Source organism: Salvelinus alpinus, chromosome 5, assembly GCF_045679555.1.
Source record: "Salvelinus alpinus chromosome 5, SLU_Salpinus.1, whole genome shotgun sequence".
In the NCBI taxonomy this organism is placed as follows: Eukaryota; Metazoa; Chordata; class Actinopteri; order Salmoniformes; family Salmonidae; genus Salvelinus; species Salvelinus alpinus.
The window spans coordinates 38,505,745-38,526,189 of NC_092090.1; the positions used below are offsets into that span (position 1 = coordinate 38,505,745).

The following is a 20,445-nucleotide window of genomic DNA, read 5'->3' on the forward strand; positions in this document are numbered from 1 at the left end:
TACAATTATCCAGGCTTAGGCCCAGAAACAACTGCAAACACATCCCTCTGGGCTTATTTAATCAGCATTCACTATAGCACTTAATACCCCTCGTGACCACCGAGGTCGCTTCCTTTACAGACTGAAGAGGGCCATTAAGATAATGCACCATCTCAATTTAACACAGGAATAAAAAATATATTTGATATTAAAGTGAGTGGAGAAGGTACTGTAGTCAAGAACACAGGATTCACACCCAGAGAGGGGACCAACCTAGAGGGGATATCCACAGAGGATTCCTAACCATCCATGTAAGCCTAACGCCTCAATCAAACTGGCATTCAGAGGGAGAGAGTGCAATTTTAAGTGCTGCATGGATTGTGCCTCCATTTACAAGTAAACCAATAGGGCTTTACTCCCAACAAACAACCTCTGTGGATTTGTAACATGGTTTCTATCTAAATCTCTTTTGAGGCTTTCCCATTTCCCCGGAGGAGAACAGGGGTGTGCTGTACTCACCGAAGCCAAGGCTTTGCCCAGTGCATCTCCAGTCTGCTGGCTTCCAGTGGCGTTCCCCCGATTTGCAGCAACTATAGAAACAAGGAGAGGACATTTATAACACAGAGCATAGATTAAAGAAGAGAACATCATTATAGGAATTTATCTCGCCTATTGATATTTAAGAGTAGATCAACCAAATATTCGCCGTACCCATGGCCCCGTCGGTGGTGTTGACAGGCGGGGTGTGTGTTGGGTTAACGAATGGTGAAGTGCTGGCGTTGCTGCGGTGGAAGCTGGACATTGGAGGAAGACTGGCATGGATGTCTGTCGGCGACACAGAGTGTGGAGGGTAATTCTGAAAGAAACAGAGGACAAAACACTTGTTCTTCAAGACAAAGCAATATTGTGTGTGCATACACTTGTTCAGTGGTAAGAAAAGCATTGTGCTGAGGGCCTCCCGGGTGGCACAGTGGTCTAGGGCACTGCATCGCAGTGCTAGCTGCGCCACCAGAGTCTCTGGGTTCGCGCCCAGGCTCTGTCGCAGCCGGCCGCGACCGGGAGGTCCGTGGGGCGACGCACAATTGGCATAGCGTCGTCCGGGTTAGGGAGGGTTTGGCCGGTAGGGATATCCTTGTCTCATCGCCCCAGCAACTCCTGTGGCGGGCCGGGCGCAGTGCGCGCTAAACCAAGGGGGCCAGGTACACGGTGTTTCCTCCGACACATTGGTGCGACTGGCTTCCTGGTTGGAGGCGCGCTGTGTTAAGAAGCAGTGCGGCTTGGTTGGGTTGTGCTTCGGAGGACGCATGGCTGTCGACCTTCGTCTCTCCCGAGCCCGTACGGGAGTTGTAGCGATGAGACAAGATAGTAATTACTAGCGATTGGATACCACGAAAATTGGGGAGAAAATGGGATAAAAAATTTAAAAAGAAAGAAAAGCATTGTGCATGGTGAAAAAATATCACTTGATAAAAGAGGTTATTTGAATGTGGAGCCTAGACAGACAGAGGGCTTTGGTTGTGCAGCAGCTGCAGGCTCCCTGTGAGTCCCAGTGAGACACAGTGGGCAGACAGAGCAGAGCAGATGAAACACTGATAGAGGGGGTCAACTGTGTCTTACACAGATACTGCCCAGACAGCAACATCAGATAGAGAGATAGCCAGGCCACAGCTCACACCAATCACTCTCACTACGGGCTCAGCAGAGAGGAGGGGATGTGCTCTGATGGGGCAGAACAGGACATGGAGGCTGAATATGCATCAGTCACAGTGTTTCCCCTAGCTAGACTTTTTCTGTAGGCAGGGCGGGCAATATTATGGGCTGCAATATTGCACACCACAAATATTCAATTGAAACCAATGCAAGCCAAATGTTTTATGAGCATGGGGCAATAGAGCTTAACGGGGAGGGGGTAGACTGTCTAAGAATAGGTAGAATAGGAAACATTGAGACATCACTAGCTGGGTTGCTTACCAGGCGGTCATGTGAGTGCATGTTGACGTAATTTCCTGACTGCGACATGTGAGATGAAGATCCTCCCATCATTCCTCCATAACTAGGCTGGTTGATCCCATTGGAGGAATTCCACGGATCAGAAGAGTTGTGGGACCCATCTAATGACAACAAACAGAGTTGAGTTGAAATTGATCCGTCTAGACTTTCATCCCTATTCTTTACAGTATAATGACTCATGTAACAAAATGATCAACCAATTGAAGAGACATCCTGGATTTGATTCGAGGAGGGAGCAATGACGTTTTAATGGCTTTAGTTTAATAACCAAAGTCAAGTTTACATAAAATGCAATATGCCTGAACCGCCATGAAGCAAACCACAACACACAGCTTGATTATGAGAGCCCAGAGAGACCTTTCCACAGAGGGCAGTCCCCCTCCTCTCTGCTGAGTTGCTGGATCACACAAGGGGGTTGTTCACTCTCCCAGTCTGGTCTTAGGACTGAAACACAAGCCCTGTCCTGGACACAGCTGAGATAACACTAAGCCTCCCTTGGCTAACAGAAACCAACCCCATCCCTTCAAAGACCAGCGACTCTGAGACCAGGCTCAGTGAAATACTGTCTACCAGAAGAAAGAAATGGCTAAATCGAGCTGAACATTTGAAACTGTTTAGCAACATCAGAGAGAGTGACTACAGAGAGAGTAACTGCGTGTGATGTTAGGATGTTTGTCCAGAAATATTTTCTCATGGGTCCACTGTCTATCAACAGGCAGGGGAAGACATTGACAAAGACAGCGCCTCAGATTGAACAAACAGATAATACTGGCTTCTTTAGACTCCATGACAGAGACTGTCTTAAGTGAGAATCACTTACCAAAGAAAGTGCTTGCAAACATACTGCTGGGGGGTTTGGGAGATGAGTAGGAGGGAGAATCTCTGTTGAAGTCTTCTGTGTTGGGAGACGGGGCATACACCTGCCAAAAGAAAACAGACATTATTAACATGAATAACAACAGCAGGTGCACAGGGCAGTCTAGCATTTTGTCCAAGTAGTTATCCTCTAAGACGTAGGTTATGACTGTTCACTGTATGTGGCAGGAGCATAATGATGATGATTTGGTTGAGTTATTAGGATGATGTTGAAGAGGAACAATTCTAATGCCCCACCACCCTGCCTGGTGGGTTGATCACAATCTAAAGCCAGTGCATTAAGGACGGCTTCATTAACCATCATTAGATGCAAACGAGTATCTTCGCCTAAATTTGTCCCTATTCCTTACACGACTGTCATTTGTAAAGTAGCGCTGTATGTTGAAGCCGGAATCATGTCTACTTTAATGAATGTAGTGAACAAACTGAGCCGTGCCAGTTTAAGAAGCCAGTGGTGTGGCAGCTGGGCTCATTTGGAAGGCTCGTGGAGGGAGGACTGGATTATCAGGGGGTGTTTGCATTTCAGATTGTCTCAGCTCTTAATGGAACTATAATGACACCAGCACACACAAGCGTTCATAAAAACACTGCAAATTGCAGCTCGCCAAAGAAACAGAAATCAAATCAGAAAAACAAATATGGAGCCTGTGCTTTTCTTTATTTTGCTACCTGGCTGTGAGCTGGCGAGGGATCGAGGGATCGAGGGAGGGGATGAGCGGTGAGGCACAGAGGGCTGTTGTGCAGCTGTGGCTGTGCCAGGCTGGGTGGGAGGATCAAAGGGTCGTGAGGCCAAACATTAGTGATGTGGTCTCTGACTTCATCCACTCCAGATGGAGGGAGAGAGAGCAAGGGAGAGAGAGCTAGTGAACTCACCACGCCACAAAGAGGGCCGGTCCCTCAACCCTAACACTATCACCATGCAGCACAAATCACTACCAGACCTGCCACCCAGCCCCCCCCTCCCACCCATCCTCTAGTCACCAGCAACATAAATTCCTTTTTTAATGACCTAATGGCATACTCATTTGTTTGCGTGAACAGAGCCCTTCAAGAACTTCAAAGGTTGCTTCCTAATGCAACAAGATGTGTCAGTGGGCTTGGAGAGAATGTTTTGTTGTCCTACTGAAGTATAATCATCTTATTTACGAGACACAACCCCAACAAATTTCATTCGTCATCACTTTACTACGTACGTCAAGAGAAAGACACACACATACACGACATATCAGTCAGTCAGCTTAGCCAACACTCAGGACCACGGGGTCTTGCTGAGCGAGCAGTGTGTGTGAGCATGTGATTAGCTGTGTGTGTGTAACTCCAGCACCCTGTGTACATGTCGTTTAGCAGGGAGGGGATCTCTTGGCTCCTCTGGCTCGCACATGTGACTCAGGGTGTGGGGACTCCCGTGGTGATTCCAGGTTAGCCTCACACAGGAGCCCTGGCTTTGTCCCAGTCTGAGCCTCAATGGGCAGCATATGGTGGTGGATGATGCTAATTGTCCTCTTTACACTGGGCTAGCCAGTCAAGGCATTAATAAAACACCCAAACACCGGGCGCCTCATTCCCTTAGCCTCTGGAGGAGAGGGCCCGCCTGGGTTTCCTTTTACTACCACATGAATTAAAGAGACATCACTCAGAGCCCGGGCCAGCAGGACCAACACAGTTGTTGGAGCTTGGCTGTTTAGTTCATGTATATTTTCCACATCACGTTTAATTTAAGAATATCTGTAGCCATCATAATCCATAAGCAATCATTAATTCAGGGTTTATGGTTCATACACTGAGCTAACTCATGTTTGACTTAATATCAACAAGCATCAGATTTCAATGTCAGATTGGAGAGAATGGGGACAGAAGGTTCTTGGCAGAGCTTCGTTCTGCAACTCTCTCGTCTCTCTGTGGCTGATCTGAGAGGGCTGATGAGTCCCTCCACACCTTTCCACACATCACCAGCCTGCAGCACCCGCCTTTGATCTCAACACCACACCAATCAAAACAGCACATGGAAAAAAACATTAAAACTGTCAACATATGGATACACCAAATGACAACGGCGAAAATAACCTCTTAAAAATAAATGATCACCGCAGCAAAAACTCACAAAAGAGAACAGCTGAGATCAGTGGGCTGCTGGTGTCAACACAGTATCCTGTCTCTGCACGTCACTATGTGGAATCAAACCATGCCCGAGGTACTTTCTTTTCAAGTCTAAATCTAACACACTTATAGAGGCTAAAAGGCACGCACGCAGCTCCAACACAATGGTCCCCTGCTACACAGCCCCAGAACCACCTTCCTGATGGGGCATGTTGAGCGCTGCAGCCTGGTACCAGTCAACCCTTTAACAGAGACATCTCAAGCCTCAGGCTGTTGATGCTTAAAAACTCCAAGATTTAGGTCTCAAGAAACACCATTTTCAAAGATCAACTGCACTCTGATAAATGAGGTGATATCAGATGTTATATACGTGGGAAGCTGTCAACATTAATTTTAAACTCTGAGGCAAAACTCATACTCCTGATGTTATCTTGTGTTGTAAACACTTATTCCATATTTCCTGAGATGGGAAGAAAAACAGTAATTTACTGGATGCCTCCTTGGTACAGTCCTCAGTGCACTTGAGGGATATTAGACAGGAAAGGCCACACCTTAGAAAAACACACTCCACCCACCAAATCCTTCCAAATATCTGAATTCTCTCAAGCTTGGGTTACTCATTTTCTATGGAACTGGAGGAAACAACGGAAATAGAAAACACTTAATACGCCAAAAAACACAGAAATCAAAGACTTTAAGGCTCTTGCCATAAAAACAATAATCACTCTCAAAACTCCAACAAGGAAATGTGAGTTTTGTTGATGCTCACAATAAACACTATTTATCTCTCCTCCGAAGAAGAGAAGATAAAGAGCTTGTTATTGGTTGGTTATTTATTGACTGCTTTGGATCATAAAGTTGACCCATGCTGCCCACACGTTCCCAATATTCTCCCTCCTGGCCTGTAAGACATTCCTGGTAATACGGAATATAAAAAGATCAAAGTGATCTGTGGTGCTGTAGGAACAAAGGGTATTGTCCTAATGGGGTATGAGGAGGGCTAAAACACAAGCCTGAACATGTTGACCTCATAAAAGTGAATCTCACAATGGTATAGAAATGTGCAACTTCCTGGTTTAAATCGGAGAATGAGGTACAATGAGGCCTTGACTCTGAATGGTGGAGTTATCTTTCTGGACGAAGCTGAGTGGGTGTTTCAGTGTTTTTTCTCTCTGGAGAGAAGCTGAGAAACAGGAAGAGACTTTTCTCTGCTCATCTCTTATTCAGCAGCAGTGCCAGCGAGACTTTTACACCTGTGACACAATTACTGCAAGCATCTGAGGAAACTCAATTTAGCTCAGAGGCAGGTAAACCGAAACACAAATGCACGCAACCACACACACGCACACTACACACTCTCCCACATACACACACATAAAATAAAGTTTTTGCAGGAACACAGAAATCAAAGAGTTTTTTACTGAGCAATCCAGGAATCACATTAGGCTCCCTGTAGAGTCCAGAATGCCGATGTGATTAAAAACAGATGGAATAACAGCAATGCTGGTGCTCAGAGCTCAATCTACAAACAGGAAAGTCTAACCTTAACAGGCAGCCTCTTTTCCTTAATCATTCCCAGACTTCCACATGTTATTATTTCAACCCAGTCTCAGTGCTGAACCAACCAGCCAGTCAAAATAAATTCACAGCTAAAAAAAACTATTTTCAGTCTGTCTACGAACAGAGGTGAGAGAAAAAAACATGATGTGTTTTACTTTTTTCAACCACACACATCCACATATTGAGATTTGTTCCTACTTATATACAATTGATGTGCCTTGCTTATATTCTGCTTTATCTCTAATAGAAAAGTCTGTGCTGAAATTAAGTTAAAGTTTTGACATACATGGTTAGCTAAAAAAAAAGAAAGAAGTGAACCATCTAACAGATTCAAGCTATAACATGTCTGGAACATATTGAGAAAGAAATGAAGTAAGTCCTCCATTTGAACTGCAAAGAAAAACAAATGGTACTGTCACACAGCTGTAGCTGAGGCAACGGAAAAATCAGTCCACAGAGGAGAGAGGGAAAAGGAGAAAGAGAGAGAGAGAGAGACAGAGAGAGAAAGAGAGGGACAGTGAGAAAGGAGTGAGAGAGTAAAGCAGAGAGGAGTGATATACTCTAGAGCCGAGAAACATGCTGTGCAGCCGGACAACCCAATATTCTGCAACTCCATACCCGAGGGCCAATTACAAACGTGGAAACACACACACACACACACACACACACACACACACACACACACACACACACACACACACACACACACACACACACACACACACACACACACACACACACACACACACACACACACACTCTCTTTCTCTTTCTCCCGCAGACAGAACTCACCGATTTCCCGTTGTAGTAATACATTAAGGAGTTGCTGCCCATTCCAGGGACAGGGTAGGCGCAATACATGATAGCTTCGGCTATTATACTGATGACTGGAGCAAGTGTACTGTTTCAGAGCACGGCAGCAGCAGCACACAAGCCTTCTCCCTAGACAAACATCGAACCCGTTAAAAAGGGACTAATTCTTTCAGTCCTGGGCTGGCCCTTCACACATGGATCTACTCAGAGGAAACTTATGCAAAACAGGGCTGAACCATTCGCCACAGTGTTAGGGGGGTAGTAGAGAGAAGGGGAGGGGCTGATATGGTTCTTCCCCCTAAGCCTCATAAGTGCTGAGGCAAAGAGGAAAGCAGATCGGGGGAGGGTAGGCGAACAGGGGGGGGGGGGGGGGGGGTTAAAAAGTTAAAGCGAGGAGGTGGGACAGAAATCAAACGTGTGAGTTGATTTAGAAAGAGGAGAAAAAAATTATAACTCCCAAAAATAAACATTTAGATTTTCTGCAGGGGAGATTGAACTAAAACTATTTAGGTTTGGGCACGATATCATTAATTTACGTTATTCAAAAGCAAACAAATTACTGGGTAAATAACTGCAATAAACATGCTCTCCCACACAGGTTTTAATCCTAAACAGGCTAATCTGTTGTTTTTGTAATAACTGAATTAGTCCGCTAGCGGTAAGGTAACATGAAGGGATAGGGTTTCTACACAACCATCTGGACAGGAGCTGAACCTGTTCCCACACTCAACGTTATACCAATTAACAACCATTATGGGAAAGTGGACTCTCAACAAGGAAAGGAAAATAGGAAGGGAAAATAAGACCTCAAATTAAATGTGGATTCTATTTCTTAGGTAGAATACCCAGAGTCATAAAAACAGACAGGGAGAAGGAGAAAGAAACGTTTAGAATGTTCTAGAACATCTTTGTGAGAATGTTCATGTATACTGTGTGCTTCCATAACAATTACACTTTCCCTATAGTCAGAATGAACCCCCTTGTCACGACGGTGACTGTAAACAGAGAGAGTTGTTAAACACACGCCACAGCTGCAGAGGGGCCGGGCCTTGACGTCAGACAGGCAACAGAACTGTGATGCTCCATTTCCTAAACCCCCGGGGGCCTCAAGCTCAGACGTACACCACAGGCCAGGGGGAAGCAGAGGGGTACAACCAAAACAGCCACAGCCATTTCATTTCACTGTCTGCCACTCTCAGACCGCTCTGCTGTTCCATGTCGGCCTCCATTGAAGGAGGAGAAAGAGGAGAGGTGGAGAAAGGGAAGAGGAGGAAGAGCGAGGCGAGAGGAGAGGACTGACCCGTGTGCCATACAGAGCCTTTAAAGCCCACTCCATCCAGCCTCCCTGGAGCCTTTCATGTCCGCCAGTAGAAGCTTCCTGGACTAAACACAGTCCTGTGCACTCATTGAGAGCATTATTGTTATAGAAAGATGAAAGACTCCTTTCCCAAAGAAAACGAGGCTTTATTATGTTTTTCCTTCAGTACTATTATTATGTATTCCTCTTTCTTCTCTGAGATTCTTTTAAACTCTTCCAAGGCACTGGGGTCTACATGCTGGTACCACTTTATATCTGGACCCGTTTCAAGTTGATGCTTTAAGGAAAATGTGCGTTTGAAGGGTCCAAAAACGGGTCCAGACACAGAAGGCCGTGCTGAGAAAAAAACACATGAAAGCTCAAAGAGAATGAGTAAAGAGAGATGGACTCAACATTGATAAAAGCAGACGTCTTACTACTACTCACAAACACAGCATACAACATGTAGCTGCAAACACAGGGTGTCACGCTGGCATGAAGAGATTCGGGATACAGGCGCAGGAATGCGTAATAGGGTTTTTTATTCAGCCCAAATTACGGCGTGCCGTGTAAAGGCACTGGGACGAAGACCAAACAAACACGTACGCAAAACACAGGGTTGAGACCCAAACAAAAGAGTGAGGAGTACCTCAAATAAATACACACGCGCACAATGATTAACACACGGGACGAGACCCGTAATCATCAATCCACAAGGGCACGAAAGCCCGAAACACACAGCACAGGTACTCACACGCACCAACGGACATGTTAACAATAATGTACAGCACCATGGTGAACAAAGGGAACATACATACAAATACAATCAGTGGGAATAGGGGCCAGGTGTGCGCAATGAAAGTTCCAGAGGGATCTGTGACACAGGGACACTTTGGGATCATTTACATTTGTCTAACAGACAAACAGATATTAGCTGTATTACTGAGAAGACGCCCATGATCTCAAACTTCATTTCCTGAGCTTCTGAACCATGTCAGATCTCATCCTAAACTCTAATCTTCTTAAGACAGAGCCAGGACCACCACCCTCTATCACTTCATCAACATTGAACCCGGGCCTGGGCCCGGCCCCTGACCCATCAGCCACCAAGAAACCGGACCAGTCTGCATCTGTGTCAAAGTGGGCCAAGTGTTACCTCACTGGCAGCCACCCAGCCATGCACCTGTCCACACAACTCCCCCCTCTAATCACATTTGAGCCACTGGCCATGCTTTTCCCCCTGGGATTTGTTAGGGTGTTAAAAAAGATCCACTGCAAATCCACACACTGAGGTCACCTCCATCTCACGCATGGATTTAGCCATGATGTCATAAGACTGGATGGGGGGATTGTTTCCTGTAAGAAGCTCTGGTTTTTATTTGGGGGGGGGGGGGGGGGGTGCTGAGGGGGGTTCTTAATCTGCCCAAAACCCCACAAGAAGTTTATAACACAAAGCTTTGCCTTGACTTAATTACACATTCATTACACGTTAACTCCAATTATTTACGACTGCATAAACCAGCACAGAACAGGCATTTAATCATCTGTAGGCTGTTCCAGAGCAGGCATACAGTGCAGTGCTACTGGCTCTTCTTCAGTTTCAGATGTTAGAGTATCTCTAACTGCTGAATCTCTAACGACAGACACGTTTCCTCCTCTTCCAACTCCCCCCTGACCTTATTTCCCTAACGCTTTGCATGTGTGTATGAAGCAGAAAGGTGCTTTACGGTTATTTATAAAGCACTCATTCTGTGTGACTGAGTCAACATACACCTCCTCTAGTGCTGCTTCTGCCAGACATACGTACATGTAGCTATGGTAATCCTGGCTGAGCCACTCCTGGCCTGGCTGACTGATTGACCTGACATAGGAGACACACACACACACACACACACACACACACACACACACACACACACACACACACACACACACACACACACACACACACACACACACACACACACACACACACACACACACACACACACACGCACACGTACACAGAGACAGACCGACATACAGAGAGACACACAGATACACAGAGAAACAGACACACAGACACAGAGAGACAGGCAGACAGACACCATACCCTCCCCAGAGTTAACATGGATCTCCAGTCCACAGACATGCCTCATATGATCTTTTTCAGTATAACCCTACACTTCTGTGAATTCATTCAACATAGGCTGGAACACAGACCCTCTCTCTCTCCCATCCAAATATGATCTGAACCACATTCCCTACAAACCACAAAATAACACTCCACCCAACTCCCTTTCATCAACTCTGCCCTTTGTCATCCAAATCCTCCCGGACATACAAACCTCAGTCCCCCAAACAACTGTTCATAAAGTTATTTAGTGATAGGACACTGCTCTAGCTCCATAGCAATATCACATTGAATTCCTTCCTTGTCTCGTTGTTTGTTCTAAGTCATCAAAAATGATTCTGGTACCAATGAATTGTATTAATATAAAGGGTGTCACGACAACGGCAATGTGTACTACACAAACACAGAGATCCAATACGCATGAATAAAGCTGCTGGATGGAAGGAGGCTATCTCTGAGCCATGACATTAAGACTGAGCCTCTCTATCCAGTTCAGCCTAGTACAGTAGGTCAGTGTTCTTGCCAGTGTCCTCTAGTCTTTCACTGGGCCAATGATCAACCAGGCACCCAAGAAGGACCAATCCAATCAATGCGCCCTGACATGGCTCTGACTTACACACTCTGAGGAAACCCTCCACTGTTGACGCTCTCTTAGACCAGAGGGTATACTACAAAGCAGGATCAATGAGTTAGCCAGCTAACTTTGATAAACAACTAGGAATAACTATTGATTTTCTGGTTCATTAAGAAGGCTAAACTTAGATATGTGTTTTTGGTTGTTAAGCCAATTAGACCATACTCATTTCAAGCTTATCTTTTAAAAAATTTAAAAAGACAAGTTAGCTGGCTAACTCATTGATCCTGCTTTGTAGTATACCCCACTGGCCACTCTGGTGTGGTTTAGAGTTAAACAACCTCCAACTAACACACTCTATTAACCTAATCATTAGTGGTTGTTGACAGAGCACCGTGCCAAGCCAGGCAGGCAGCAGTCTAAAACCAAGGTCTGCATTAACGTGGTGCACTCACGCAGCCAGGCCCTACATTAATCATTTACTACAGGCCGAAATGTGAGTAATGACTTTAATGTGTGCATTCATTTCTGCTTCATGTTCTTTTAACTCTGTTTCTCTCCTTGTAGATGAAAGCAGCTGGGACAAAGCAGCCGGGACCTCTGGAGTTGTTGGCCTTCTCCTTTATCTCCGCCTCTCATGTCATTGCTAAATCTGAGCAACCCAAAGACCGATAAACACACCCAGGCAAGGCCCCGGGGAGGGAGGGGGTGAGGATCTCTGTTCAGGATCATCCCAGGCAAACGAGGGGCATTTATCTAATCAGCAATCTGATGAGCTCACCCCCATAGGGTCTTCAGACTGGGGTCAGAGCAGAGCAGCAGAGCCTGCCACACTGCCCCCTGGTGGTCTGACTCTGACCTGCTGACCTGATAGGACAGGGGCAGGGTGTTGAGATAATGGGCATCATGCCAACCCAGAGATGGATGGGAGCTGGTCTGTAGCCAGGAGGCAGAGGTAGACAGAAAGACAGTCCTGTTCTGTTTAGTACTATAAATATTCTAGAATTGATTTTAGAAAATGAAATGGACCATGTCAACCCACATTCCATGCACCATGTTACAATGACCATACTTGTAAAACCCTTATTGAATTAAAAAAGAGATAAATAAAAAATTGATACAAGAATGTCGAGGTACAGTGCATGATGACTGTTGTCTGGTAAGTCATCTGATGCTGTGAAACAGCCAGACTACAAGGAAATCCAGATCACTTGAGACGATACAGCCATGCCTACATGAAAGGGCCACATCAAACAATGATTGTTTGGCTGTATTTGCAGAAGGCTTTGCTGACGGGTTTCATCCAAAGGCACGTCTACTCACAAGAGCTGCCCTCTGCCAGGTCCTGACCTGCCCTGGTTCAAAGAGAACCCAAAATGAGCTCTGCTTCCTGCACCATCCTGCTCCGCCTGCAGATGGCTGTCTAGTCAAAATACATGTAACACATCGATGAAAGGGGGCTGTAGTCTCTCTGAGTTCAGCTAAACACACACACACACACACACACACACAAAGGAGATAACCTCTGTGTGTCATTCACCCAAACACTGCGAGGCAAAATCCTGGGTCTTAGTCTCAGAGCCCGGAGCAGAGCAGACTTCCTCTCTTCTAGTCCCTGTTTCCCTGCTAAGTGAAAGTCTCTCAGAAACAAGGGTGTCTGAGTGATCTGTCAAAAGCAAATGACAATCTTTTTTGTCATTCACAGCCAGGGTTCTCGCTAGCTAAAGTCCCCGAAGGGAGTTGATTCTGTCCCCCACCTCCTCCCTCTCCCGCCACTTTCTTTCTTTCCCTCCTCCAGACTAGCATCACCACAGCCATGGAGGAAGTGTCACATCAAGCCGTTGTGCCAGTGACAAGGGCGCGTAAAAAAAGCCTGGCTATTTACACACACACCAGCAATGCCCTCCTAGCTACACATGAATATCCTACAAGATACAGCTTTTCCCCACGAGCCACAGAGCTGCCGCCGCGGCGCGTCTCTCTCCTCTGTCCCCCTGTCAGACGGACCCTTAACGCAGGTGCCCTTACAGCTGCCCGTCAGCAACCCTGCTCCGCAGCATGCTGTCCATCCAATGATAACCCGTTATGTCTTCACTCAGAGCGATGCTCAGTTTACAAAGTGATACATCTAGCTATGACCACAGACAGCCCACTCATGAAGTAAGCCTTCCAAGACTTAAGACTGATACAGTCAACCTCTGATCATCTGCAATGGCTGTTTGTGTTCATTGTACTGAATTTATGTTCTACATTTAATATAAATATCAGAAGCAATAAATAATGTGTTTGAATTGGGACTAGTGGACTCCAGTGCACATATACACTATATGAGGTTTCCCCAATATACAACATGCTTTGAAATGATTGTGTTTTAGTCAAATATCTGTTTGGGCTTCTTGCCGTCAATTTACAGTCTACATATTATTTGTAATTAAGTTCCAGCCCCCTGACCAACGGCTGAATCTAGGTGATGATCCCTGTACTACATCATGTTTGTGCCACATTGCTCACTTTATTTGTATTTTACTATGTACACAGTTTATCTATTGATCTACTGTTCAGAGGGAAATGGTGCTTATCAGGCTGATAAAGTTGGTGACACACCTACATATGTAGGATCTTCCTTTGAGCCAGAATAATACAATAATAATCCTGCAGCTACAGGAAATGTGAATTATTATGTGGATAAAAATGTATGAAACTGTTTTGTAGGGGTTGTTACATTTTTCGTTAGGGCAAATCAAGTCTGACTTTTTAAAGTGGAAATTACAAACTTTAGACTTTTTAAACATTGACTTTAAACACTACAAGTTTTCATTTCCTGCTGTGCAGGAACATTCTCAGTAACAAAAGAGTACTCAAATTAAGATCCTACATCTGTACAGTAGCTCCTGTCCCCTAAAAGGAGCAAGTACGTAAAAGTAACTGCAAAAGTGGGTTAAGGAAAAAGTGTATAAATGAGATTGGGGTATAAACATGTGAATGTTTGCAATCAGCAGCTGGCTGGCTCTCCCTGATGGCCTCCACATCCTGGTATATACTGCAGGGGAACAACCTAAATGCACAGAGGATGTGCTCCCATAAATATTATGATTGCAATATAAATCCTACATATACACACATCATATATACACACATCAGCTACTCATTAAAAACACACCGCTCTTCAAATCTAAACCCCCTCAACCATTTTTAGGTGAGGATGAAAAAAAAAATAGAGAATTCCCAGTAGGGGAAATAATGATATGAAGCATTGTGTTCACTTTGTTTATCAAGCAGCTCTTCAGGCCTCTGGTGAAGCCTGGGTGCTTACACAAGCAAAAGCCTTTCAGCAGCATCTGCAGCCAGCTGCATTTCTGCATTACAGGTACACTGCAGGCTCCTCACCCGGCACGGCACAGCACAGCTGCCCTTGGCAACCCTGCTCTGCTCCAGGTGCGCCTGTGCCCTCGACACCCCTAAACTCCACCACCGCTGTCTGCCGCCCACACCAGTCTAGGTCCCTGCAGATAACCCCTGTACACACACACACACACACACACACACACACACACACACACACACACACACACACACACACACACACACACACACACACACACACACACACACACACACACACACACACACACACACACACACACACACAGACACACACACACACACACACACACACACACACACACACACACACACACACACACACACACACACACACACACACACACACACACCTCCTACCAGCCAGTATATAACCTCTAAACACCTATAACCAGTTGCAAGACAAGCTATGGCAGCTCATGTCCCCTCCACCTCCTCGCCCAACACCTCCCACCAGGCCCATACAACACCTTCTAAAAGCCTCCAGACCAGCCCTCCATCACCGCCTACTCAACCTCCATCCCCACACACCACCCATACCACAGGCTCTCTCTCTTTATCTTTCCCTGCAACCAGAGGAAATAAGAGAAAAACAGCCCCCTTTTCCCTGTTAAAGTCTTGGCTCTGTCTTGGGATCAGAGACTAACTCCTCCAAGATCCAGGCATCGTCTTCTCCACACAGAGTGACAGAAGAAGAAGAAGAAGCTGCATTAGCTCCTCTGCTTATTCCACTCAGGATTGTACTGCTTTGATTCTACTGTTATGAGTCACATAGTGCACCTGCGCCCATGTGTTAAGCAGAGACAAATAAAAGCCCTGCGCCCATTTACACAACAAAGAGATGTACCCAGCAAAGCAACCAATCTTTCTCCGCCTCCCTCCCTGTCTCCTGGCACCACCCCCCCATATTCCCTTCACCTACTTCAGGAGGGGAGAGGCAGCGCGTGTTTCCCACTCCGCTTCTTTCCTCCCTCTGTTCCTGACAAACTACTATTCAAACACAAATTCAGAGACAAAACACATCTCTCTCTTTTATGTCCTGTGTCTTATTCCATATTTGATTTCAGAGGAACAGCGGTGGAGCTCGCGATTATCACAACTCCCAAAAGCAAATCCAGTCTCTGAGCCACCCTCATCAAAGCCCCCTTCTTGTTCTCTGGGGAAGAAGCCTTCAGCACAAAAGTAAAGAGGGATCTCTGCTAAAACCAGTTGCTTTTTTAAATTAAAAGCATCGGCCGGTACCAGTGGCTGGGAAGTTAAGGCAAGGCTTAATCGGCCGCTTTGAGAATCCACCAGGATTTTCACAATGAACATCTGACTTAGTGATTTATGCATATTAATGAGGCCCGGCCCAGGCGGAGGCAAGCTGAGCTCCACACTTCCTCTGCATTCTAATGTCTTCTGCTCCACCGGGATTATTACCCATGGAAATGTCTCTGATTCTGCACTATTAATCTCTGTCTGTCCTCCTGTTTGGCTACATAATGACTAATTAAACATCAAAAGAGCAGCGCCGGGGATCCGCTCTGACAGCTCTGTACCCCGCGCCCCGCATAGCCCCCCGTCCCAGGAGAGGAGCTGAGGAGACCACGCTGTGACAGGACAGACCCCAAAATCAATCACCCCAATGTACACACACATACTACACACACTCTCTAGTATACACACACACACACACACACACACACACACACACACACACACACACACACACACACACACACACACACACACACACACACACACACACACACACACACACACACACACACACACACACACACACACACACACACACACACATGCGCTCACACACAAACAACAAGGCAGGGCTATGGGCTCCCTTACACATCAACCAGGTACCACCGGTGCCACTGCAGAGGACGTCTTTGAAGAGTCAAGGAAAACAAGTAAAATCCCAGCAAAGTTTGTGTGACATTGATGTCAACAGCTCTCTTTGTGTGTGTGTGTGTGTGTGTGTGTGTGTGTGTGTGTGTGTGTGTGTGTGTGTGTGTGTGTGTGTGTGTGTGTGTGTGTGTGTGTGTGTGTGTGTGTGTGTGTGTGTGTGTGTGTGTGTGTGTGTGTGTGTTTGTATGTGTGCATGTGTGTGTGTGTGTTTGTGTGTTTGTTTGTGTGTGTTTGGTGAAGCTCACTGAGAGATCTATTTATATATGAGAGGCATGGCAGGCAGATGAAATGATCTTCCACTCACAGATGAAGGCAGACCAGGAGGGACCTTGCGAACTTTCTTTGTTTGTAGAGGATCTGTGAAAAGATAAAACAGGATTGAGGCAATAGAATGGGCCTTTGTGGGATGTAAACAACACAACACTCATTCACACACTGGCATAAAGAGGGGAACGACGAGGATGCCATCCCTGGCCTAAACATTCTTTTCTAGCACACAATCGAGTCAAATCAAAAACAATTTGTCATGTAAAATGCAAAACAATATGTGCGTGTTGTGCAATCTATTGTAATCACCAGGATAATCATTATTAGCGTTAAAATAGGAATTTAAATGGCTAAGCAAAAGTCATTAATCCATTGAAAACACAGGGACTCCTGCAGGCTTGTTCATGGAGTTAGTGAAAACAGATCAATGGTCTCTTACAAACAATGTCGCATCCAGTAAAACAAGTGTTTTGGCTTTGTCTTTGCTACATCGTTTGATCAGCCTGAGGTTTAGAATTGTGTCAGCACATACTGCTCTAAACCTGATACTAGACTATAATGCCATTGTCAGGGACTTGATAACTTGCCCTGCTCTGTATCTCTATAGGTATGGGTTAATTGGCACTGACCAATGGGAGTAGGTTCCGGTAGGGGGCGTCTTCTGGGGTTGGCCCCGGTGAAGGGAGGGTAAAAGGGAGGGGCTGTTTTCCCTGATGTGGTCACAGGCCCAGGACTTACCAGACCAATGTCCGGCCGCAGATTGGCCTGGAGGAGACAACAGAGAAACAACAGATAAGTGGAGAACAGCAGTGTGAAACTAGTGTTTGTGTGTGTGTGTGTGTGTGTGTGTGTGTGTGTGTGTGTGTGTGTGTGTGTGTGTGTGTGTGTGTGTGTGTGTGTGTGTGTGTGTGTGTGTGTGTGAGAGAGAGAGAGAGAGAGAGAGAGAGAGAGAGATGAGGGACGGGGTACTCATGCAGTCAGGGGGTGATCTTATGTACTGTCAAATATTATCAGTGAAACACTTGGCCATGAATCAGCCATTCCCCTAATGATCTATTAAATAGCATGAATCAATCCATTGAACATCTTTATGGAGATGTGCTCCAGTGGGAATAAGGGGCCACTGTGTGTTATGCTACCATAATTCACTAACAACCTGCACTCAGACAAAATACATTTCTCTTTAACGGTAAAGACAGTAAATACCTATTTTCACAGCAGCAGATGAGCGCAGACACCTCAATTAATGCATGTCCACTTAGTAGTAAAATAGTTATTTTTCAAAATGTCATAGATATGTGTTAATGAATGCTTCCTGTGGAGCTGACAAAAGGTATAATGTTCGTTTGAAAACATTCTGAAAAATGGTACTGTTCTATAATACTGGTAAATGGTACTTTGTTATGGAGCATCAGCATAAGAAATCTAATCACAAGATACACATTTCAGTTACTATTTTTTATACACACAGTCATTTTTGTACTCCTGTGTGCTCCACTGTTAGTAGCTCCACTGAACTCCAAGGAGAAATCCATCCAATCAGTCTGACCTAGTGATTTCCCTCTCCTCCAGCCAGCAGTGGAACGGTATTGATCAGCAGCGATCACGGCCTGAGGGCATCTTCAGACACAACCAGGGACATGTCCTGACTTGCAGGAGCAACTCTTTGAAGGGAGAGGGCGCAGGGAGGTGCAGGGGGGTGAGAGGAGGTGCAGGGGTAGGGGGTGAGAGGAGGGCAGCTCAAGGCTCATTAAACCATCAGTCTGATCCCAGGATCTGTGGGCTCCCCCGAAAACCACGCTGGCTTAACTGGACAAAACGTCCATCCCAGAGACCTGGGAGTCACCAGGCCACCAGCCTGCTGGACCTGTGTCTGATCTCAGGCACACGTATCCAATTAGTGGAGGAGAGCCGAGATGATACAGAGCTGTCCCAAAACCTGCCTCTGATCTGACAGGCCCAGATTAGTGGGCTGGAGTCCTGAGTCCTCAGCACCCTCCTCTCCTGTTTACTGTGTCATGTGACTGAGTTGAGGCAGCCTCTGGAAGGTTCCAGCAGCCTCCAGGCTCCGCCAGTATCCACTCCACTCCAGTGACCGTTGTGTCCCCAGAAAACAGGCCAATTAAGGGCGTGGACCAATTAGTCTAATTTGCAGCGGCCTGTAAGTGGAGAAGGAGGGAGGGTCGAGGTGAGTGAGGATACCTCAGAGGAGAGAGCTGCTCTGGAGACTGGAGCCCTCATGTGCTTCCAGGAAACACTACCGTAGGTCCTAGCCACCGTGCTTCTACACCTGCATTGCTTGCTGTTTGGGGTTTTAGGCTGGGTTTCTGTACAGCACTTTGTGACATCAGCTGATGTAAGAAGGGCTTTATAAATACATTTCATTGACTGAGAGGGCTGTGGATTGACACGGTAACCAATGACATTAAACTAACATACAGTTGAAGTCGGAAGTTTACATACACTTAGGTTGGAGTCATTAAAACTCATTTTCAACCACTCCACAAATGTCTTGTTAACAAACTATAGTTCTGGCAAGTCGGTTAGGACATCTACTTTGTGCATGACACAAGTCATTTTTCCAACAATTGTTTACAGACAGATTATTTCACTTATAATTCACTGTATCACAATTCCAGTGGGTCAGAAGTTTACATACACTAAGTTGACTGTGTCTTTATACAACTTGGAAAATTCCAGAAAATGATGTCATGGCTTTAGAAGCTTCTGATAGGCTAATTGACATAATTTGAGTCAATTGGAGGTGTACCTGTGGATGTATTTCAAGGGCTACCTTCAAACTCAGTGCCTCTTTGCTTGACATCATGGGAAAATGAAAAGAAATCAGCCAAGACCTTGTATACCTCCACAAGTCTGGTTCATCCTTGGGAGCAATTTCCAAACACCTGAAGGTACCACATTCATCTGTACAAACAATAGTACGCAAGTATCAACACCATGGGACCACGCACCCGTCATACCGCTCAGGAAGGAGACGCGTTCTGTCTCCTAGAGATGAATGTACTTTGGTGCGAAAAGTGCAAATCAATCCCAGAACAACAGCAAAGAACCTTGCGAAGATGCTGGAGGAAACAGGTACAAAAGTATCTACATCCACAGTAAAACGAGTCCTATATCGACATAACCTGAAAGGCCGCTCAGCAAGGAAGAAGCCACTGCTCCAAAACCGCAATAAAAAAGCCAGACTACGGTTTGTAGTCAACTGTTTGGCCATAATGACCATCGTTATGTTTGAAGGAAAAAGGGGGAGGCTTGCAAGCCAAAGAACACCATCCCAACCGCGAAGTACGGGGGTGGCAGCATCATGTTGTGGGTGAGCTTTGCTGCAGGAGGGACTGGTGCACTTCACAAAATAGATGGCATCATGAGGGAGGAAAATTATGTGGATATATTGAAGCAACATCTCAAGACATCAGTCAGGAAGTTAAAGCTTGGTCGCAAATGGGTCTTCCAAATGGACATTGACCCCCAAGCATACTTACAAAGTTGTGGACAAATGGCTTAAGGACAACAAAGTCAAGGTAATGGAGTGGCCATCACAAAGCCCTG

At 45.8% G+C, this 20,445-nt stretch overlaps 1 protein-coding gene across 7 annotated transcripts in view; it reads right to left on the reverse strand.

Annotated features, from left to right (window-relative positions):
• The window catches only part of LOC139576141 (transcription factor 12-like), a 93,604-nt gene that overhangs the window by 17,427 nt on the left and 55,732 nt on the right, over positions 1–20,445 (reverse strand). For 6 of the 7 annotated variants that reach the window (XM_071401869.1, XM_071401863.1, XM_071401865.1 and 3 more), the window contains exons 7-12: positions 17,505–17,640; positions 16,913–16,965; positions 2,810–2,909; positions 1,951–2,090; positions 691–835; positions 499–569 (exon numbers count right to left, since the gene is read on the reverse strand). In XM_071401869.1, the coding sequence (XP_071257970.1) occupies positions 499–569; positions 691–835; positions 1,951–2,090; positions 2,810–2,909; positions 16,913–16,965; positions 17,505–17,640 (645 nt within the window). Of the gene's footprint in view, positions 1–498; positions 570–690; positions 836–1,950; positions 2,091–2,809; positions 2,910–7,314; positions 7,528–16,912; positions 16,966–17,504; positions 17,641–20,445 lie in introns of those variants that run through there. The other variant, XM_071401868.1, reaches the window with a different exon arrangement.